Source organism: Lepisma saccharinum, unplaced genomic scaffold (assembly GCF_977018435.1).
Source record: "Lepisma saccharinum unplaced genomic scaffold, izLepSacc3.1 HAP1_SCAFFOLD_443, whole genome shotgun sequence".
Classification (NCBI taxonomy): Eukaryota; Metazoa; Arthropoda; class Insecta; order Zygentoma; family Lepismatidae; genus Lepisma; species Lepisma saccharinum.
The window spans coordinates 173,621-197,701 of record NW_028143140.1 but is presented as its reverse complement, the minus strand read 5'-3'; the positions used below and the strand labels follow the sequence as shown (position 1 = coordinate 197,701).

Sequence of the window (24,081 nt, the reverse complement as noted above, 5' to 3'; positions counted from 1 at the left end):
TCATTTGTGCGATATGGATAAACATGGCTAAAACTAGGGCGGATCCAATGCCGATGTATCTGTATTGGCTGATACCAGTGGTATCAGTATCAGAAAGTATTGGTTGCAATTAATTTATTTACCGATTCTGGCCGATACGTTTCTGACATTTTGGTCTTTCACGGGCTCTGCAAAAATGCCACACAATAATTTCTCAGACTAATTATCATGGAAATTTTGCAAAATTTGAAGTTTATTTTCATTTTGCACCATTTTTGTGTGAAAAAATGAATTTTGTAATTGCATAACATGTAATTTAATACGTAGAATTTTTTCAGAGAAAAATGCAGGCTCGAAACTGGGTCTCTGGCATACCGTGCCCTTGCTCTCCCACTAAGCTACCGAGCCAGCCTGGCCTTGACTGATTCTTTGCTGTCGCTGTTTTACCTGAGTGGAATAGTCTCTACCAGTGCTACTGCAATGGGATCTGTTGCCTACGTAGTACATCTCCTGTGTGTGCCTAATCTTCAATAATTAACATCTCTACGCTGGGAGAAACCAGGCAACGTTGAAGTCTACTGTGTTTCAAAGGCAACAGATCCTGTTGCGGTAGCACTGGCAGAGGTGATTCCACGCAGGTAAAACAGCGACAACGAAGAATCAGGCAAGGCCAGGCCGGCTCGGTAGCTCAGTGGTAGAGCAATGGCATGGTATGCCAGATACCCGCGTTCGAGTCCTTGTCGAGCCTGCATTTTTATGTTAAAAATTTCTATGTAGTACATCTCCTGTGTGTGCCTAATCTTCAATGTAATTTAATATTCTGATATAATTCTTCAATATTTTAAAGTTTGAAAAATATGGTAAACTAATGCATATAATTAGTGGAATATTTACACACTAATATTAATCAATATTTTGAATGACTTAATTATTACAATTTTCAAGAATTGGTATCGTTATGGTGGGAGTATCGGTATTGGTTCAGCCCTACTAAAAACTTGTCCTCAATGGCAGACAAAATACAGGATCCAAAATAATGCCTTCACCTAAAAAAATTTATTATTTTTTCCTTCATATTCTGTATGGTACATGATAGCATTTACCATAATACATACCAAACTTTATACAATTCGGGCACAAATTATTACAAAAAAATAAGATTACTACCAAAATTATATTACATTGTAATACAATTAAAATGTAATGATATTCCATTTTTCTTCTTGTCGCATCTACCAAATATAGAAAGTCCCACTTGTTAAAAAAAGCAACTAGTGGAACTCCTTTCAAGTCTCGTCCAGATGAATTTTTTTAAGCTGGCAGGAAGTGGACAGTACCAAAACCTCAATTAAGTGCACCAGTTGAGTTTTATATTTCTGTTTTCCAATGCGTGGTTCTCACTGGGAATCGTATTCCACGTGACAAGGTTTCCAAGATTGGCTGTGGCAACGCTAAAGGCTTCTTCAATTACTCACCATCCATGACAAATTCCTCCTCCTTAATGAAGAACTCAACAATTTCCTCCTCAACGTTCGCGTGATCAGAATCCAGTTCATCAGTAGGGACGTCTGAAAGTAGATAATTTAATAATAATGTATAAATTGATGCAATTAGTGAGTTACACGCATAGTGCAAATCGTCAAGTTGCTGCTTCCGACTGGAATCCATTTCTTTGGTTCTGTTGTCTGAAAGTGTACAACGTAACAAATCTTCTTTTTTAAAATCTATATCTGGTAGGGATGGGACATATTAATCAGTATTGGCCGATATAGGCATATTGGTGTAAAGGTAAAATTACTAATCCCATATATCTATAAATACCTTATAATTTAGTGCAAAACTCTGCCATTTTGTTATTTTTATGGATTATAACACCATTAAGCCTTGTTTCCATGATTATGAAAAAATATAAATATGCTGACCAAGGCAGTAATTTATTTTATTAAAAACATAAAGTAAACGTAACGTTTCAACCTTCTAGCAAGGTCTTCATCAGACTCTGTATCAAGTACAAAAGTAACAAGATACACAAAAAGGGCATTATATATACACAAACTTTACTCCCTCCAGACTATTAGAAAGTTGTTAGGAACTTTCTAGCAGGTGGCTTTCACTTTCCAACTGTACTTTCACCTAAAAGGCTAAACATAATTACTTTCATATAGAATGTGAAGAGATATTCATATTGAATATCTCACGCTCTTTTTCCTTAATTTTTCTCCCTTCTCCTCTCCTCTTTCTCTCTTGTCCTTTCCACTCTTTCTAACACTTTCTTCCATTCTTTGTTTAACTTCAGTCCCCCATTCCAGTTCATTGTGTCTTCTTCACCTTTCTTCTCTATTTCCTTGGCTTCCTTCCATTTTCTCACTAGCATTCTCTTCTCCCTTCCTATCTGCTTAGCCTCATTCCACTCTATGTCATGTCCTGTTTCTCTCGTGTGTTTAAATATCGCATTTCTCTCTCTCTTAAGTCGTACATCATCCCTATGTTGTTTCAACCTATCTTTTAGTCTCTTTTTTATTATCTCCATAACCTACTTTTTAAAAAGTAAATGTCTGAATATGCAACTTCTTTTTCACTGCAATCACCTAGAAACAAGCATTTATTAAGGTTGTCAATGAACCATTCAGATTCTTCAAGAACCATTGGATCGATAGAATAAACTGGTCAAAAATGATTTTGTTAAATGAATAATTTTCACTGATTCTTATGCTTTTTGGTGTGCTGATTCTGAATATGAAGTCAGAATTTCTCTATCTGGCTCCAATTTTTTGTAACACGTTTACATTTTTTGTCCTCGTAGCCCACTTTTACCCGTGGCGCTTATGCAGTTTTTACCTCTATCCCAGGCCATTTAAACGAGTTTTGTAAGGTTTAGCAAAACTCGTTATAGCTTCCTACCTATGCCAGATAATTTAGTGAAACAAGAAACATTTTATTAAGAATAAAATGTACTTTGACATAGAAAAGACGAAGTGTTGCTATCTGTATGTATTTGTTATTATTCGTGGCTTCAAATGTGATTTTTAAAAAAAGAAGAAGAAGACAAAATTTGGCCCTCCCCATTCCCTGTTGAGACATGAGACAGGAAGAAATTCTATGTCCTATTTGCAACCACATGTCTACATTATAATTCAATATTTATTTTGTTTCTAATGCCTTTTGCCATCCGAAGGGAAAAAAAATGAAAAAGAAACTAAGTGCATGAGTTATTTTCGACAAGGGTTGGCAACATGCACAATGAAGTGCGTGAGTTATTTTCGACAAGGGTTGGAAACACGTCACTGTCGATGCATATCGACTCTTGGTTTCAAGTTCGATGCACTTAAGAGTCATGAGCATAGAAAATAAACAGGGTTGCAAGGTGACAAAAAAAGGTTCTGTTCCATCAGTCAAGGTATGACCGACCGGGACTGTGGCCAAAAATGCCAGCGGGCAGCACATGACCGATTGGGACTTAAAAGGTTAAGCTCTATTATAGTAGCAAAAGTACAAGCATTATGAATAAAAGTGACTTGCTTTGCTCAAAATGTTCTGCGGAAGGCAATCATTGATGATAACAATGGCATACAACAATGATAAAATACTGGTTTATTACCATCAGGATAAACAGCAATGGTAACATTTCAGTTAAAATCCAGTTGTCTTACATAAATAAGTTTGTTGGCTCTAATTTGTGCATATTTTCTGTTACAGCCCCTGGCCAAATTATTAGACGAACCTCCAAATTGTATGCAAAATTTTAAAGATGTTATTATCTCGTCTAATTTTTTTTGTTATTCTCAATTTCTTTTATTTATATTTTATTACATGAAATATTACATTGATTACATGTGAACCTTAACAAAAAACAACAATTACTTGATACATTAATAGTTACAAATACAATTTCTTACTGTGTTTCTTGAATATTAGCTATATAATATGTACATATGACTGGAAGTCAATTTTAATATTTGGTTGAGCCGTCTTTAGTCTTTATCAGTGCTTGGATTCGTCTTGGCATACTATCAATGCACGCTTGTACTGTCTCTTTCATATGAGGATGGTGATTCCACACTTCAATTATTTTTTCAATTAGGCCAATACTCGTCTTAATTGTTTGCTTTGCCACTTCTTTTCTCACTAGGTACAAAACATTTTCAATTGGGTTCATATCTGGAGAGCCAGGGCAAGAGAGGAACATTTTCACTCTGTAGAAACTATTTTATTGATCTTGCGGTAAGGTGGAAACTTTTCAGATAACTAATGGTGAACTTTGTATAATTTTCTCCTTCAAAACTATTATTTTCAAAAAAAAACTGTAGTGCATCTAATAATATGGCCAGGGGCTGTATATACAGTGCGTATATATTTTTAAAAAATGCCTCATAGGTGTGTTAACCACCCAACCAATTGCTGTTATAATTCTAGTGAGTCAGTGGCGGTCCAGAAGTAACAGTTGGGAGGGGTGAATTTCAGTCGAGTGCCTCACCTCACCCAGTTTTTCTAACCTATACTTGGATTGTTTTATGTAAACAATTTATTGTACTGTAAAAAGGAAACAAGCTGACTTCCATGTTCTAGAGATTAGAGTATTGTTTCACAAAAATAGGTGTCCAGGGCTGGAATAGATGGTTATTATTGTGTGAAAAGAAAAAAAGTGTGAGTAAAAACTAGATTAGGTCCATACCGATTTATTGAACATGCATATTTTTCTGGAGTGTAAATATTTATTTCTTGAACTTGTTTGGATGAGCAAATCAGTGGGATAGAGCTATTCTCTCAAGGAAACATTATAAAATTCCCTTGCCAACTGTTGTTCTGAGGAGGAAAGTATATGTTATGGCCAATTTAAATCATTAAATGCTATGCATTGGGGAAAATTGCAAAAGGGAATTTATCCTGCAGTGTAACATTGATGGTAATTTATTAAGAGATCTCTGGTTTGATCCCATTTTGAGGCATATTGCATCATTGTTCGGATCCAAATTTAAACTGTAGGTCCAGTTGTGATTGACCTATCTGAGGATAAAGTTAATCAAACTTTGAAAAATATTCTCAACATTAAACGTGGTGATAAGAGAACATTTGGGTCTTTAAAAACATTATGCATAATAATATATCCACAAACCTGCCAATTGGGAGGGAATAATACCTATCACCTTCCCCGTAGATCCGCACCTGGTGTACGTCAACTTCGAAATCTCAAAAAAAAACTCCGGTGACTAGGAAATCATATGAACTGTACGTTACCAGGATAAATCTTTCGCCGCTCATACCTGCTGTGTTTCATGTGAGACACTGGTACGTGATATGCCATTCGGAGTGTCCATGGTTTGGAGAAAATCTTTGAACTACTCAATGGATTGCTATTTTTGCATTATAAAAAATCTCCAGAATAACTGAGAAGATAAGGCATATCATGAAATACAGGAAAACCAAGGGACCAAAAAATGTCAACTTCGAGTTATCCAAACTTTTCAAGATGGCGCCTGTTTTCAGGTGTAAATAAAGTAGAGTATAAATTACCCCCACAAAGGATGTTCTATACTTGGTGGTAGCTCAGAAAATAAGCTTTATATGTACTATATAATAATATTGTACGTTTTAAAGAAAGTGTAAAAAATGTTACACAAAATGAGAACACGGAGCTTAACGCGGACACAAAGATTCCAAGGAGACGGTTAACACCATTTATCCTGCCTAGTTATACAACCGGTTATGCATGGGATGCATGTCATGGCAAAAAGTCTTATAAAAAACGTTTTTTTTTAATTGTGCAAAGTCGTTGCTCTTCCACGAAATTTTTACAATTTTAGTTCATAATAAGAAACCCATTTGCACGGAGACCTACGGAAAGGAAAACAATCTCGTTTATTGCAAGAAGTGAAACCCGGAAGATAATCGGACAGAATGAATATTGGATTTTATGTGCGTTCACTAGAACATTGTCCCTTACAGGATTAACTGGTAAGAGAAGATTCTCTTGGGAGAGAACACAACCTTCCCCTGGCACAAAACAAAACAAAAAAATCGGGGCTGTAAATTTTGTTTTGGTTCGGCTGTCTAAAACACATCGTAAAAAAGTCATGTATTCTTTGCTTCAGTTAACTTCATATTTGGACCCCCCCCTCCCCCTTTGCAGGGATCAGTTCAAACTCTTCCTCAACTTGCATTGTAATCCACTCTGAAAAAGTAAACACACAACTTGCGATCTGTTTGCACCGAATGTGTATCCTAGGACACATTAAACAGTGCCGCACTCGATAATCACTCTGGTTTGGATCCCACTTTAAACTGTATATTTAGTCCCGCTTAGCTCATCAGCATAAAATGAACTAAAAAGAAGCTTTGCGTATTTTCAGATTAATTGACAATTTATTGTAGGTTTCAGGAGTATTCTGGAGGTCAAACACTCACTCCACCAACACTTTTCCTCTCGTATTCCTACATTGAGCATTGCGGTTTTACTTTTTTTTATTTTTTTTTTAACAGCAGCATGCTAATGGTTCTGAAGAAAAGCGGGGATTATATGGTTTCGCGAGATTCAAAACAATGAAGCTTATTCCTTCGCACTGTATGAGTCATTGCAGTTATCGGCAAGGGAGAACTTTCCAGACGCTAGACTAAACACTGCACCAGCTGCAGCGGAAACACAATGAGACCAGCTGGAAGTTAGAGCAGCAGGTGGCAGAAGGGAAATCATCGGCATTTTAAAGATAACCAAACTTTTAACAGCATTGTGAAGAAAAAAAAATGATCCTTGCATTACTTTTACCATGCAACAGACAATAATATGGGCAATATTTCCTATCCAGACAGCTGCATTCAAACAAGAAAGAGGGACCTGAATTCTGCAATTATCACATTACCATGCACACCAGTAGCAGATAATGAGCTGTTGTAGGAGAAGGAAGGGGGTCACTTTTCTTTTACTTATCATGCGGTTTTTGTTTGTTTTAAAGAAGGTATTCAGAACTGTTTGCTTTTTTTTAGATGCCAAAGGAAAGGAGCCCGTGTGCGCATACGAGCAAGAAAATCGTGGCCGAAACAATTAGCAACTGACTCCCTCCTGTTTGCTGATAGATTTATTTATTTATTTATTTATTTATTTGAAAAGTCCTGAATACAGAAAAATCCATTTTACATCAGGATATCAACCGGAAAAGAAATAAACAAAATAATAAGATGGACACATACACACACATATACATACGCGTATATAACAAGAATAATAACAACTAGGGCAAAAATAATATTATTTATACTTCAGCTGCTTTATGCACGCCGTTCTGTAAGTCTGCTTTGATAAATGGAAGCCCGGAGCGTCTCTTAGTGAGTTATAAGTGGTTTGTAGCCTGTAGAGAAGTGACCTTTGTTCTAAGGATAGCCTTGAAGATTGAATGTAAAAGAAGTTGTTGCATTTACTGTTGGGACGTGGGATTCTGATATTAAGAAGTGGCAAGAGTTCGCTGGTGAAAAGTTGTCCGTTAATGATTCTGAAGAGTAGTGTTAAATCTGAGAGTTGACGGCGAAGAGAAAGGTCATGAATTTGTAGAGTGGATAGAATTTCTTGTTTGGAGAAGTTTGCAAGGGCTGGGCATCTGTGTTTGACTATTCTGACGAAGAAACTTACTACTTTGTTTGTTTTCTTTAAATTGCTTTCACATGCCATTGACCAAATACAGGAGCCATATTCAAGAATAGGAACAACACACATTGTAAAGTATGTTTTGAGGGCAGAAACGTTTGTTATGTCTGTAAATCTGTAAATAAGTCCAAGTGTCTTCATCGCTTTCGAAGTTATGTAGTCTATGTGATGGTTGAAAGTCAGTTTGCTATCAAAAATGACACCAAGATACTTGTGCTGTCGTACGAACGGAATAACCTGGTTGCATAACTTGTAGGATAGCACTGTGTTATTGGATTTTAGAGTAAACCTCATGACAACAGATTTATCCGGATTTAATTTGAGATTTCAGTCTTGACACCAGCGTTCGATGTGTTTGAGATTGTCTTGGATATAGCATGTGTCCTGAAGTGAGGTAATGTTTCGGAATAATTTGCAGCCATCAGCATACAATAATACTGAACATTCGGAAGAAATATATTCGTGAATGTTATCCATGAAGAGAGAGAAACACAGGGGCCCCAGAGAACTTCCTTGGGGCACACCGGAAACTACAGGGAGCCACGACGAAGAGCAACCAGATACGATAACCTTTTGCTTTTGCTTTTTGGGAGAAGTCACTCGGACAACAAAACACTGTTCTGGCAAAATTTATGAGCGGCACAGTTGGGAAACTTATGAAGCGGGAAACTGGAGTTGCAACATACGTAAGATCGACGTCAACTTTTGCTGGAAACCTACGTAGATGACAACGCATTAAGCGGGTTGACGATCTTTAGTTGGCCTATGCGGCTTTGATTATCTGTAACAGTTTCCCTTTTTTTATGAAGTTCTACAGGGCACAAAGAACATGCTTTTAATGAAAGTGGTTACCGGAAGTTGTCTGCTACCAGGCCAAAAGTTGCTCGCTCACGGGAAATTGCTGTATCTCGAGCTCAGATCTAGACAGATGGGTGAGACTTCCAGGTGCCACGCATCTTGTAGTTTGGAACATTCGTGCGATCTTATCTTGCATTTCTCATCTAGCACTGGTGAATATTTCCAAGGTGGCGCATTCAGCGGGGAAAGAGCTTGACCTGCCATGCACATTGACAAAGAATGTCAATGTCCAGAGGGCATTTCGGGCTGCTTCCCTCGAGTTGTCAGCAGCTCTTAGGACAAGGAAACACGTCGAGGTCAAGTTAAAATAACGTCCAAGCTCTCTCCACATTCGATCTTTTCTTGTCGACTTACGCAGGTGTCTACTTCAAATTAAGCGAAACCAGTTTTGCGGAAGGGTCTATCTTATCGGCTGGGGAATGGGAAGAACTTCGGATTAAAGGGTACTTCGTATTAACGAGGTTTTCCTGTACCCATTTCTCCACTCTTCCCTTCTGTCTTACATATGGTTTCTTTTCTCACCATCTTAAAACCTTTCTCTCAGTGACTCATATGAACATGAAATCAACATATAAACCACTACAAGAGACAATTTTCTAATTATGAGCTCCCCTCCCCTGCTTAGAAAATTTTCTGCAATGGTAAAATTGTGGATGATTCTAAAGACCTAATATTTCAATAAACAATCTCTTATTTAGTGTAAAAATCTACCAGTTCCTTATTTCTTTAATGAATACAGTGGAACCTCAATTACACGGGAGAAAAACTAGGGATGGGCCAATATGAAATTTTGTCCGATTCCGATAAAATACCGATATTCTACCGATCCGATATAAAATTAGAAGTGGTCATTGAAGAATCTGAAAGGTTCATTGACCTCCTTAATAAATGTGTGTTTCAAGGTGACTGCAGTGCAAAATAAATTGCATATTTAGACATTTACTTTTTTAGAAAGTAGGGCATGGAGATTATCCATAAAAATTACAACAAAATGGTAGAATTTTGCACTAAATTATCAGATATTTATCGATATATCGGATCGGTAAAATAATCGATAATTTTACCAAAAAAGAGTACCAATTAATTGCTTCCATCCCTAGTAAAAACTCAAAATGTCAGAAAATGATCTGTAGTGTAAATGCCTAACTACACAGCACATACATTACATTGAGGTTAATGAACCATTCAGTTATCCTGAAACATTTGTAATTTTATATTTGTAATTCAAACCTCCAAAGGACTCCCCTTGTCACTCTGTGTTACAAAAAAAGGTTGTCTTTTCTAGAGTTAAATGGCTTTTTTTTATAATCCCTTTAAGAATATACTCACTATTCCTCAGCTGAAGACGACGTTCCTTTTGACCCATCCATGTCTCCACCCTTTTCTTCCTGTATTCCTCAAAGTCATCCATCAGCTTCCTGCGTTTCTCCACCAATTCCTGCAAACAGATAGAATTCAATAAATATCTACAAAAAGCACAATCTTATTATGAAATTAGCATTATTACGGTGCTGGTCCATGGTGTGGGCTCTGACTACATGTTGCACACAGGTTCGAAGCGTAACAACTTTTCTCCTGAGATTTCGGCCTGTGTATGGGACTGGTGTCAAACCACCATAGTGAGGAAATTGGGGAGCTATAAATGAGTAGCGCAACCAGGTTATGGGGAATCGTCATGCTGACCACACTTCACCCCATAACTAGTTGGATGATCGCCCGCCCACCTCTGCTGAGGCATGCGAGAGTGAGGCCGGCAGTCTGTAGGTAGGTGCCACGGGTTATTATTATTACGGTGCTACTGGACCTTTTATATTACGTCCAGAAGAACATGAAATCTCTCCCCTTTTGAAAAACTGCCAAGATTATCCAAATCTGAAAAATTACATATGATTTAGTTTTGCTGTTGTCTAGATCTCTGTAATAGTTTCATGGTACACCTATTTTCTAACAACAAAAGTAATACACACAACAATTCACTGAAATGCTCTAGAAAGAATTCTAAACAGATATCATTTTTCTAATAAAGACTATTACAGGTTTTTTGTCAGATAAATTTTTTGAAATAAATTCTTTGCTGATGCAGGCCAGAGGTCAGGTGCTACCCTAACAAAAGAACTTTGTGGGTTACAAACCTACAGATAAACCTAAGACTAAACTAAACCCCTAAAACTCCCATTACCAGACTTGCAGACAAAAGTGTGATACTACTTATTTCAAGAAGTTACAAAATTGTCCTCATGATGCTGCGTCAGCACTGAAATTTTGTTCTCAATGAAATTCCTTTTATTTCTATTTTGGTTATTTTATAATGCTTTTCTATAACTATGAGCTGATACCACTTTGAATCGCTACCAAAACTCTTACCAATTCCCACAGATACTGATACCAATGTTTGAAAAACTTTCATACTTAAAAGTTGTTCAAAATATTTAATAATATTAGTGGGCAAGTATTACACTAATTACAGGCTAGCTAGGCTATCTGCGAAGCCTAGAAAGTAAAACACGGAAGAAAAATCTATTAGAAACTGTGAATAAACCTAATTTTCAATAAGTAGATAATGGCGATTCTGATGTTGACAACCTGAATTCTTAAGAGTTGGCAACCTGAATTCTTAAGAGTTGGCAACCTGAATTCTTAGGAGTTCGCAAGCTGCTTTTTATAAGTTTGCAACCTGACTACCGTTGGGATGGCAATGTGGCTTTCTTGATGAGTCTAGTCTCCTCCCTATTCCATAGCCTAGGACCAGGTGTCATAGTGAGCTAGTGCAGGTCTTAGGCTCAGCCACTGACTAATTATATGCATCAATTTACCAGATTTTTACTTCAAAATATTCAAGAATTACATCAGAACTTGTTATGCACTCACAAAATACGGTTTTTCACAAATCTTAGTGCAAAATAAATGGATACTTTGAATTTTGAATAATTTCCAAGATAATTAGACCCAGTAAAAGTGTTGCATGGCTTTTTTGCAGACCCTGCGAAATGTTGGACAAGTTTCAATCTGTATTGGTAAATAAAATCCAACCACAACTATTCGATAACAATACTGCTGGTATTGGCTGATACCGATGGATCGTTATAGCCTCAGCCCTACTTTACGTTCTAAACCAGGATTGAACCTGGGACTTATGGCTTTGTAGCATTACGCTGACCACTCTGCCTGAGGGTGATTTTGCACTAGGATTCAAACCTAAAAATGCCAACATCACTAGACCAGGTTGGCCACTCTGGGACCATGATACAATTCAAGTATAATTCCCGGTATTCAAGGAAAACTTTCCAAAAATGCAAGGGTACAAGCAGATGTTTTCTCTATTACATATTACTCTCATCACCCACAAACATACACACAAAAATATATTAACAATATAAAGGATCTGTAGTAATTCCAATGTATCCAAAAATTACAATTCAATTAAATGGCACATGATATACTTAAAAACATTTAATTTAACGTGCGGAGTTTACATTTGCCATTTCACATACTCATACACTAAATACATTCACGATATACTAATGTACAAAGAAAAAAAAAACTTAATTGTATAAGAATTTCAAACTCAAATTTACCTAATCAACTTCAAGATATCTTATATTTCAATACATTTCCATCTTGTCAGATTGTTCTGCAAAGGACACTAACAAAGCAAATGGATTGAGAAAATTTGGTCTTATTTTCCAGGCAACTTTCTTTTCCTTCCTCGAAAAAATAAAAGTTAAACTGAGAGAAACTTGCCTCAGGGCATTTATAAACATGTATAAATTCAATAGGATTTGGATTAATAAAAGTTGCAATTGTTCACGCCTATGAACAAAAATTCACACAAGAGTTCACGCAGAATTTCCGGTGAGTATTCCCCTGTATACCCAATTTTCAATCGATGGCTGTTATAAGAACAAGCTATAGATGTTCTTGTTCGCCAACTACGCTGATGCATTAGAATGAAGATAAAAAAAATATTGCATGTGAACTACAATATCAATGAGCACCTGATGTGTTGGGCTAGAGTTTTATATTTACTTTTTATTCTAATATAATGACAGCACATTCTTATTTTCAGACACTTGAGCAAGTCTAGTCCGTACCTTGGAAGCCTTGGTCAATCTCATACGATCCTTGCTTTCAAATTGAGCACTGTATTTCTTCAAATTCTTCCTAATTTCCTTCAGATGTGCTGGAGTGAGAAGCGTTGGGCACCGAGGTCTCCACAACAGCTGACAGAAGTTCTCAGGGTTGAAGCGCTTCAGGAGCTTTCCTTGGAAGGACCACAACCAGTAGCCAGTATCCACCTACAGACCAAAAGGAACAATGACAATAAGAGCATACTATATTATCGCATTCTCTTTCCTTGGAGTACAAATTAAACATATGGAATGTAAAGACTAAAGAAAAAGATGAAATTGTCAAATTCAAGGTGAACGAGACAAAGACTATATCAAATTAAAAAAACAAACAAAAAACAAACAACACCACTTTCACTGTACAGAATAAGCAACGGAAAATATGAAGAGGTGAAAGGAAAACAACATAAAAAACTATACAGGGTGTCTACCAAAATAAATCCAAAATTCATGACTTTCCTTGACCTTTCTTTAATATTTCCTTTCCTTTTTCTTAACATTTATTTAACCAACCTCTACTTGGGTATAGTTGCATGAAAAACCTCTACACACAAGACCGGTTAAGATGAAAACTGAAGCTGTACTTTAACAACAGATTTAGACTTTATTTCATTATTAATGCATGTAAAATTTATGCTTCAGATTTCATCCTGGATGGGGAATTGTCACATTACTTTATTTAATAGTTTTACAAAACTTTACGCATACAAGAATGTTAATTCTTAAGAAACAGCGAAGTAACAACAGGAACCGGAAGTTAACCCAACAGTGAAGCATCGAGTTTCCAAAGTGGATGGTGGCAGAGGCCACTGAAATTAATAGAACATTTACAAGTAAGTTTTGCGGAAATTATTTTAGTAACTCACTTATGTCTTCTTATTATCAACCACATCTTTTACTCCCCCTAACATGAATAACTTTTAAGTTAGTTAATACAAAAGGAACTTGATGTATGGTGAGCATACCTTATGCTTCCAAAATGAAACAGCTGTAACAACGTATCTCCCAGTGGGATCCCACTCCACATCAGTTGCCATGTAATGTTCATTGGAGTTCATTATCACAAAGTCATTTGTGTCAACGAAATCAAGAACACCACTCATGTTGTGAAGGCCTGCTAGTACGATGAATTGTCCGTTTGGTGCCCAGAATAGATGGTTGCATTGGCGTTTCTCAAACTTCTCTGTAAAAAAATAATAATAATAATACATATTTCATAGTAAGAATTTCAGCATTTTTATTGCTTATACATGGGGAATGCATATTTCGTTTTTGATGAAAATATGAATATGAAAAACTAAATATGCTGACCAAGGCAGTAATTTATTTTATTAAAAACATAAACTAAACGTAACGTTTCAACCTTCTAGCAAGGTCTTCTTCAGACACTGTATCAAGTACAAATGTCAAATGAAATGAACGTGAAATTGCAAAATAAACTCTTGAAAGACAAAATTTAGGGTTATTTACAGACAACACCTCCTGGGGTCTGAATTACGAGGGTGGTTTGAAAAGTGCTCGGAATGCAGTAGAAAGAAACGACTTACAACAGTAATTTTTTTTTATTTTTCAATGTAGTCTCCCTGTACACTAATGCACTTGGTCCAGCGATGTTCCAATGCCTTGATCCCATCTCGAAAATTAGATTCCTCCAGGCCTGTGAAATACGTGTCAACTTCAGCTATTAGTTCTTTCTTTGAAGAGAATCTCCGTCCACCGAGGAAACTTTTGAGTTTGGGGAAAAGATGAAAGTCTGAGGGAGCCAAATCAGGCGGATGTGGCAACAATTCGTAACCAATTTGCCATGGCAACGACACTTGTGTGAGGGCGCGCATTGTCCTGATGCAAGATGATTTTCTTTCTTGTCAAACCTGGCCTCTTTTCCCGTATCTTATGCTTTAGTTGGTCGAGGAGATTAGCGTAGTATTGTCCCGTAATTGTTTGACCAGTGGGAAGATAATCGATCAACAGAATCCCTTTCCCATCCCAAAACACTGACGCCATTACCCTTCCGGCCGACCGTATTGCCTTTGCTTTCTTTGGTGGTGGTGAATCAACATGTTTCCACTGCTTTGACTGTTGTTTCGTCTCTGGGGTATAGTAGTGGACCCACGTTTCATCTGTCGTCACAAACCGGCGCAAAAAATCTGTTTGGTTTCTCTTAAAATGAGTCAAACATTGTTCGGAAATGTCCACTCTGATGCGTTTATGGTCCTGTGTTAAAAGTCGCGGCACCCATCTTGCAGATAATTTTCTCATATCCAATTCAACTGTTAAAATGTGATGCGCCCGTTCGGATGACATTCCTATAGCTTCAGCAATTTCACGCACTTTCAGTCGGCGATCCTCCATGACCAATTTATGAACTTTTTCAATAATTTCTGGGGTAGTAGCACATTTTGGGCGACCACTATGTGGATCATCTTCTAAGCTGTCCCGACCAAATTTAAACTCGTTTGTCCACTTTGCAACAGTTGAATATGAAGGAGCAGAGTCCCCCAGTGTGTTCAGAAAATCGGCATGAATTTCCTTTGCTTTCATACCTTTCTTTACGAAGTACTTAATCACCGCTCGAATCTAGATTTTTTCCATCTTCACAAAGCACTGCACAGGAACAACTACAAAGTGACGTCCGCACCACAGATCTCTACCCAGAACACTGACGCACCATGTGTTTATTAATAAAGGATGGCCTATTACTATGCGGGAACCTCGTTGTCCTAGCACTGACATCTGGTGGTGATTCCGAGAACTTTTCAAACCACCCTCGTATATTGGGAGTTATGCAAATCACTGGAAATTTATTAACCAATCGACTTATCTAGTTGTCGAATGGACAATCTTACAAGATATACGCTTAACTTATCTAGCCGTCGAATCAGCAGCCTGCTATATTTGTAATTGTAGTTCTTCTTTTTGTCAACAGATGGCAGAAGCTGCCAGTTACGTTATGCTAGACTTCTTGTTGAATGTATTGCTAACTTTTTCATACTACTGAGGTGCTTTGTTTCTCATATAAACAAAAGGTTGATTGTCCTTTATTGGAAACATGTCGCGCAAGAGGCTTGTGGATGATAAAGTTATTGAAAACCTGCTTTTGGAGAGTGATGAAGATAATTTGGAATTACTTAGTGAAAGTGATGATGGTGGATCTTCTAGTGCTATCAAAAGTGCAAGTTCAGGCAGTGAAAGTGGAGATGAAAGTTCTGAAAGTGTTGCTTGTAAAGGGGGCGGACCACCTGTTGCTAAGTAGAGCAAGGAAGAATCATGGAAGTGGAGTTCTTCATGTTCCTAGAATGATTTACCTAGGAAAATAGCATTTTCAGGTACTCCTGGGTTTGATAGTATTGATTTACGATCATTAGGGGTTAGTCCTACAGCTTGTGAGGTTTTCACCAAATTTCTAAAACATGATTTCTGGGAAAATATTTCAAACGAGACAAATTCGTATGCAAAATAGAAACTCAAGTAGACACAGAAACTCAGTCAGGTAACAGTAATGAAACAAAATTGTTTGACAACTCCCGATGAAATTAAAGCTTTTATTTGTCTGTGTGTCCTCCAGTCATAAGTGAAAAAATGAAGTTTGCAGAGTTATTGGAGCACACAGAAAATAACAAACTCCTTTCTTTGCAACTATTATGCCCTACATGAGATTTCTTCTCATTATGTGATATCTGCATTTTGTAAACAATGAGGACATTGACCCCCAACATAAATTAGGCAACCTTTAGATTACATGAACACAAAATTTCACAACATGTACACTCCAGAGCAAGATATTGCCATTGATGAGAGCCTTGTAAAATGCAGAGGAAGACTTTCATTTGTGCAGTTCAACCCAATGAAAAGAGCAAGGTTTAGAATAAAGTATTATAAATTATGCGAATCTTCTCGTGGATACTGTTACAAATTCAGAATTTATACAGGGGCAAAGGTTACTGCAGAACAAGTGCCTGAACATGAGCGTGTTGTGCTTGAACTGATTCTCTTCTCGACAAAGGATATACATTATATATAGACAATTGGTATACATCCCCAACACTGTGAAATAACTTCTAAATGCCAACACTGATGATTTAGGCAGTCAGAATGTCCAGAAAACAAATGCCTGTTGAACTGAAAGATGTGAAATTGAAGAAAGGTGAGGCATCAGCTGTGTACAGTCACCGCATGCTAGCTCTCAAATGAATAGACAGAAAACATGTTTGCACGTTATCTGCTATGCATAATGGTGTACACATGACAAACACCGGAAAATTGAACAGAAGTCAAGACAACCTATTCTAAAGCCCAGAACAGTAATAGAATACAAGAAGGGAATGGGTGGGGTTGTCAAAATGGACCAACAGTTAGCTTCATTTTCCATCATGCATCGGTATCTCAAAGCATATAAAAAATATAGCTTTCTTCAATTCATATGTGATGTGCAAGAAGGTAAAGCCTACACTACAACAAGTTTAGATTGTTGGTAGTGGAGCAATTGCTTGCTGAACTTGTGTTACCAAAGTATGTGAGAAGAGGACGCTCTTGAGATTGCAATGTGCCAACTGGCGACATTTTCTAAGACAGATCCCCCATCCAGTAAAAAACCAACCCTTCAAGATAGTGCAAGGTGTGTTCTGCTCACAATAAGAAATCCAGCAGCAGGTGGGAATGCGAAAAGTGCAAGGTGGCACTCCATATGCCCGAGTGCTTCAAGGTGTACCACACAAAGCATACATATTAGGTAAGTTTCTTGTTTTCATAACGATATAGTTCATATATTTGTTAGTAGACACCATTATCTGTAATTGGTGAAAGTTTCATGCAGACATGACTTAAAGTGTCCAAGATATTCAATTGTGAAATGCCGCTCTTCAGATTTAAATCATAATTCACAATCATGGCATGGCCATTTAAATGGTAAGCGGATGGGTTACTCCTTTATACAGGAATAAACTTAATACACCGATAACTATATAAATGTGCTTTTAAAAGTTAATTTTTTGTAATAAGTGGTTAATTTAGGGTTTCACTCCCCATCTTAACACAGATATGACATTTTATACACCGCTTTTGATCCCGAAATATGCCCAGTTTTTGTACAGATATCTTGATCTTTTATTCACCATAAATATGTGACTACTTATACAAATGTGAAACTAAGTACTTAAAAAATCTGTTACTCTTGTGTGTGAACAATATTCTGTGAACTTCAATACAAATCCTGTAGAATATGAAGATGTAAGAGGGAACTCTGTGAAACTGATTGCTTTCAATTGTGTTCTATTTCTAATGATGTGCATTTTCAGGGTTGCTACAATTTTCTGATTATGAAATTCCCTGATATTTCCAGGTTTTCCAGTCCAAAAATTATTTTCTTCCAGACATGTTTATTATCATGATTTCCAACCCTGTGTTTGTCAATTAAATATACAAATATACAGGTCCATTAATTATTATGAATATTCACTTTCGCCAGTTTTTTTAAAAGCAAATTCAATTCTAAATGCACAAAAACATGAAAATTCTAAGAATAACGTCAAATTACAATCAGCATCAAACATGCCAGGTGTTATAATCACTACAGGGCTGTAGCCGAGGGTATATGGTGATATATATGCTGTATACCCCCTCTGCTTAACCATAATCACTAGAATATACCATCTGCTACAATGCAAATACCTTCTATTTTCATTTTGTTTACATATATTTATTCATATAATTTGGCCAGTAGTCCAGTGAGCTTATTACTGTCAAGTACTTCTGGTTTCCCAGGGTGAGCCTCAGCTACTGGGTGGGTCGCAGGTGGCGGATAGCAAACAACCATCAGATATGGTGGTCAGCTGCAAATAAGGCAAGGCCAAATAAGCAGTCCTGGACCGAAGCGGCAGTGTTACCAGGGTCGGGGGCATTGGCAGGACCATCCTCATTAAAACCCATAAAATCCCACTGAGAGCACTGTGACATGGCAAGGAAGTGCCACCACTAAATAAGCACTGCCCCTGCTGCCTTGCAGGGGAGGGATCCCAAAAGGCTAAGGGAAGGATACCCTGACAGAAAATCAAAGGTAGGGAGGACTCTTAGGTATAGCGAAGCCAGCCTCCCTAGGGGAGTAAACCCCAATGAAAAATCCTGGTCCCCCAAGTTTTGGGGGTTTGGCGTGGGAACTGACCATTCCTCCCACTAAAAACACCAACACTTGAGAAGCCTTCAAATCAGAGAGCCAGACTGAACATGTAAGACGAGCAGGCAAGGAAAAAGTTACGAGAATAGGAACATGGAACATATTATCCCTCCTATACAGAACTGGGACCCTAAGAAACCTTATCGAAGAGTTCAATAAATACAATCTTGATATTTTTGCATTACAGGAAGTAAGGTGGACTGGGAAGGATGTGTTGGAGCAAAGAGACACAGTAATATACTATAGTTGTGGAGAAAGACATGAATTTGGGACAGGGTTTTTAATAAAGAAGAAGTTGAAAAATCTTGTAATGGATTTCAAGGTAATAGATGACAGAACCTGTATTTTAAAAGAGTTACAGGAAAATTTCATAACTACAGCTTCATAACAACTCACGCACCAAAGGAGGATAAACCTGAGGATGAAAAGAATGCCTACTATGATACATTGGAGGCGGCCTATGATTCCTGCTCTCAATATATTAAAATAATCCTTGGAGATCTTAATGCAAAGGTAGTCCAGGAAACCTGGGTTACACCAGTAATTGAAACACAAAGCCTGCACCATGAGAGTAATGATAACGGAATAAACCTGGTTGATTTCGCAAATAGACATCAAATGATCATAGCAGGCACCTTTCATCCTCATTAAAAGATATACATAAAGCAACATGGAGAACTCCAGATAGGAGATCAAGTATTCAGATAGACCATGTAATTTTAGATAGTAAACACAAATCTAACATTTTATATGTATATAGTTTTAGAGGAGCTAGTGTGGATACAGACCACTACCTGGTTATTGCTAAGATTAAGAACCAAATATCTTGCACAAAAGGGAGACAACCAAGTGAAATTACAAGATACGTATAACCTAAATAAATTGAAGGTAAAAGACAGAAGGAAAAGATATGAGCAAAAGATTGCTGACAGGCTGAGGAAATTGGAAGGTGGTATGAATAGTAGTAGTAGTGAGGGGTGGACCAACATAAGAGATAATAATAAAAGTAGCTGATGAAGAAATACAACCATAGTGAATGGTTTGATGAGTGTAAGATGACCAGGCAGAAAAATGAAGCTTATCGAAATATGATACACTGGAACTATATAGGGAATTGAGGTAGAAAGAGAAGAAAATACATAAAAGCGAGAAGAGGGAGTATGGGGAAAATAAGACGACGAAACTGGAAGGATTTAATGAAAAACGAGAAAGTAGACTATTCTATAGAAATGTCAATGCAATGAAGAGTAAGATTCCAAAAAGGATGGACGACTGCTAAGCAATGACCAGGATATTTTAACCAGATGGCAGGAACATTTTAATGGAAGTTTTGAATGACCAGAACCAGAATGAAAGGGAGCAAGGACAGAAACGGGATACGGAAGAAAATCAAAATACCACGAAGTTCCACATGAATGAACGGGAAAAAGATGGGCCTAGCCTTGAGGAAGTTAGCAGTGCCATTGCAAAGCTGAAAAACAACAGAGCGCCAGGATCTGACAAAATAATAGCTGAAAATTTATGAAAGGGATTTCATGGGAAGGATGCAAAAGCTACTAGATAGAATATGGAAAGATGAAGAAATCCCGTCACAATGGGAGGAAGGTATCATATATCCCATATACCAGGTGTGCCGGTTAATAACAGTTGGGCTGAAGAGTTCGTAGGCTGACTTATAGATGGCGTTACTAGAATTAAATCCATGTGATTTTTACTTAGTACTAACCTTCAAAAGATACATGTATAAATTTCACAGCTGCCGGATAATTAGTTCGTGAGATATAGCATTGTGAGTGAAGCAGCTTTTGTTATTGTGAAAAAATGGATAAAAACAGAATTTCGTGTGTTAATAAAGCATTGCTTTTTGGAAAAAAAAAATACTGTTGAAGCCAAGGCTTGGCTTGATAAACATTATTCGGACTCTGCACCAGGAAAATCAACCGTTGAGAAGTGGTTTGCTAAATTTAAACGAGGCGAAATGAGCATCGAAGACGATGCACGCAGTGGACGCCCCAAAGAGGCTGTTACCGACGAAAACATAAAAAAAGTCCACAAAATAATTTTAAATGATCGTAAAGTGAAGTTGATCGAGATAGCTGAGATTATTACATAGCGTTGTTGGAGCGTTTAAAGGATGAAATCACGAAAAAACTGCCCCATTTGAAGAAGAAAAAAGTGCTGTTTCATCAAGACAATGCACCGTGTCACAAATCAATGAAAACGATGGCAAAATTATATGAATTAGACTACGAATTGCTTCCCCATCCACCATATTTTCCAGATCTGGCTCCTAGTGACTTTTTCCTGTTTGCAGACCTTAAAAGAATGCTCGCTGGAAAGAAATTTAGCACTGATGAAGAGGTAATCACCGAAACTGAGGCCTATTTTGAGGCTAAAGAGAAATCGTACTATAAAAATGGCATCGAAAAATTGGTTGACCGCTATAATCGTTGTATCGCCCTCGAAGGCAACTATATTGAATAATAAAATCGAATTTTGTCAAAAAAATACTTTTTACTATGTTAGCCTACGAACTTTTCAGCCCAACTGTTAGTTCTTAATTGATCCGAAAAAAAAAAAGACAAGTGTATCTGGGGAGAAAGGTAACAAATGCTTTATTCAAAGTATGCGCCATCCCTAGCTGTACATTGTGCCCAACTGTCCGTCAAATTGTAGATGCCCTTCCAGAAAAATCGTTCACATTTTGAGGTGATCCAGTCAGCAAGCCATTGTTCGACATCTTCGTAATTGTTGAAGTGTTGCTGGGAAAGTGAGCGAGACATCGATGAAAACAAGTGGTAGTCCGAAGGGGGTTAAGTCTGGTGAGTATGGTGGATGGGGCAAAGAATTCCCAGCCATTTGCAGAAATGGTGTCTCTGATGCCTTTCGCTGTGTGTGATGAGGTGGTGTCGTGCTGCAAAATCACTTTTCCGTGTTTTGTTGCCCAATCTGGGCACTTTTCGATCAATGCATGGTTCAAATTGATGAGTTGTTGACGGTAGCGAACGGCATTCACTGTTTCACCTGGTTTCAGAAGCTCATGGTACACCACACCCTTCTGATCCTACCAAATGCAAAGTATTGTTTTCCTTCCGAAGCGATTCAGTTTTGCAGTCGATGTTGAAAGTTATCCTGGGTCAACCCATGACTTTTGCATTTTGGGTTCTCGAAGTAGATCCATTTTTCATCCCCAGTCACTATCCGCTGCAAGAAAGACTTTTTTTCATGCCAACAAAGCAACACTTCACACACCATTTTCACTTTTCCATTTGTCTGTCATTCAAATGATGTGGGACCCATTTTCCTGCCTTCTGGATCTTTCCCATGGCATGAAGACGATCGATCAGATATGATTTGGCGACCAACATTTATCTTCTCTGCCAGTTGTTGTTGCACTTGCATATCGTCTTCATCTAACAGTGCTTCCAATTTGGCATCTTGGAATTTTTTCGGCTGGACCGGGCAATCTTTGTCTTTCAAGTCAAAATCACCACTTTTGAATCGTCGAAACCAACGCACACACGTGTCTTGCATTAGGACATTGTCACCGTATGTTTACACAAGGATACGATGGCTTTCACTCGCATTTTTCTTTTGATTGAACAAGAAAAGCAGGATGTGCTGCACATGCTCCTTATTTGGTTTGAAGGTCGACATGTTTCCCACACAAACCCAATATCACAATCACTTGCACTCGGTTGCACATCCACGGTGTTTTGACAGGTACTGTCCTGGCAACAAACTGACATAACAGTTGAGACTGTGCACCAACCCTCGCTTCCAGCGCCATCCAGCGACAAAATTAAGAATTATTAACCAGCACAGCTGGTATAGAAAGGAGATCGTCTACAAACAGGAAACTTAACACTGGATACAATATTTTTCTAATGTGCTGTTCCGAAGACTTTCCCCATATGTAAATGAAATAATAGGTAACTACCAATGTGGCTTTAGAGAGGAAAAATCAACCTCAGATCACATATACAATCTGACAAATATGCACAAATACAAAGGAATTTGGAATATACACATAACACCTTTACATACACTTTAAATCTGCGTACCATACCATACCATAAAAAGGAGAGAGCTAATCAAAGCCATGAGGGAATTTGACATCCCACAGAAGCTAACCATCTTAGAAGAGACCCTAAAAAAAAATACAAATAAGAACCCAGACAGAAGAATTTGAAACCAAACAAGGATTACGTCAAGGGGATGCCTGTCAAGCATGCCATTCAATGTTGCATTAGAAAAAGCTGTCAGGGAAGCAAGCATAGAAACTAGTGGAACCATAATAAACAAATCAGTGCAAATTATGGCATATGCAGATGATGTAGTAATAATAGCCAGAACAAGAGCATTGCGTGAAGCAGTAGCTAACCTTCTCACTGCAGTACAAAAAATGGGGCTCAAAGTAAATGCAGCTAAAACAAAATACAGGAAAACCTCGTTAATACGATATTGGTTAATACGAAGTACCCTTTAATCCGAAGTTCTTCCCATTCCCCAGCCGATAAGATAGGATTTATAATGTATTTCAGTACGGATAAATCGAAATACGGATAATTTTTAATACGAAGTTGTTTACAAGACCCTTCCGCAAAACTGGTTTCGCTTAATTCGAAGTAGACACCTGCGTAAGTCAACAAGAGAAGATCGAATGTGGAGAGAGCTTGGACGTTATTTTAACTTGACCTTGACATGTTTCCTTGTAATAAGAGGTGCTGACAACTCGAGGGAAGCAGCCCGAAATGCCCGTTGGACATTGACATTCTTTGTCATTGTGCATGGCAGGTCAAGCTCTTTCCCCGTTGAATGCGTCACCTTGGAAATATTCACCATTGCTAGATGAGAAATGCGAGATAAGATCGCACGAATGCTCCAAAATACAAGACGCGTGACGCCTGGAAGTCACACCCATCTGTCTAGCTCTGAGCTCGAGATGCAGCAACTTCCCGTGAGCGAGCAACGTTTGGCCTGGTAGCCGACAACTTTAAGTGAAAGCGTGTTCTTTGTGCCCTGTAGAACTTCATAAAAAAAAGGGAAAATGTTAAAGATAATCAAAGCCGCATAGGCCAACTAAAGATCGTCAACCCGCTTAATGCGTTGTCATCTAGGTTTCCCGCAAAAGTTGACGTCGATCTTACGTATGTTGCAACTCCAGTTTCCCGCTTCATACGTTTCCCAACTGTGCCGGTCATAAAATTTGCCAAAACCGTGTTTTGTTGTCTGAGTGACTTCTCCCCTTTATCTATCAGCAAATGGGAGGGGGGGGGTCCGTTGCTATATTCTTGCTCCTGTGCGCACACGGG

At 37.8% G+C, this 24,081-nt stretch overlaps 1 protein-coding gene across 1 annotated transcript in view; it reads right to left on the bottom strand.

Moving 5' to 3' along the window:
• Positions 1–1,015: 1,015 nt before the first annotated feature.
• Positions 1,016–24,081, bottom strand: part of LOC145982828 (eukaryotic translation initiation factor 3 subunit B-like) — a 51,942-nt gene continuing 28,876 nt past the window's right edge. Inside the window, exons 10-13 of the mRNA XM_083116188.1 lie at positions 13,563–13,780; positions 12,562–12,765; positions 9,800–9,908; positions 1,016–1,547 (exon numbers count right to left, since the gene is read on the bottom strand). Of these exons, the coding sequence (XP_082972314.1) occupies positions 1,447–1,547; positions 9,800–9,908; positions 12,562–12,765; positions 13,563–13,780 (632 nt within the window). The 3' untranslated portion in view covers positions 1,016–1,446. The remainder of the gene's footprint in view (positions 1,548–9,799; positions 9,909–12,561; positions 12,766–13,562; positions 13,781–24,081) is intronic.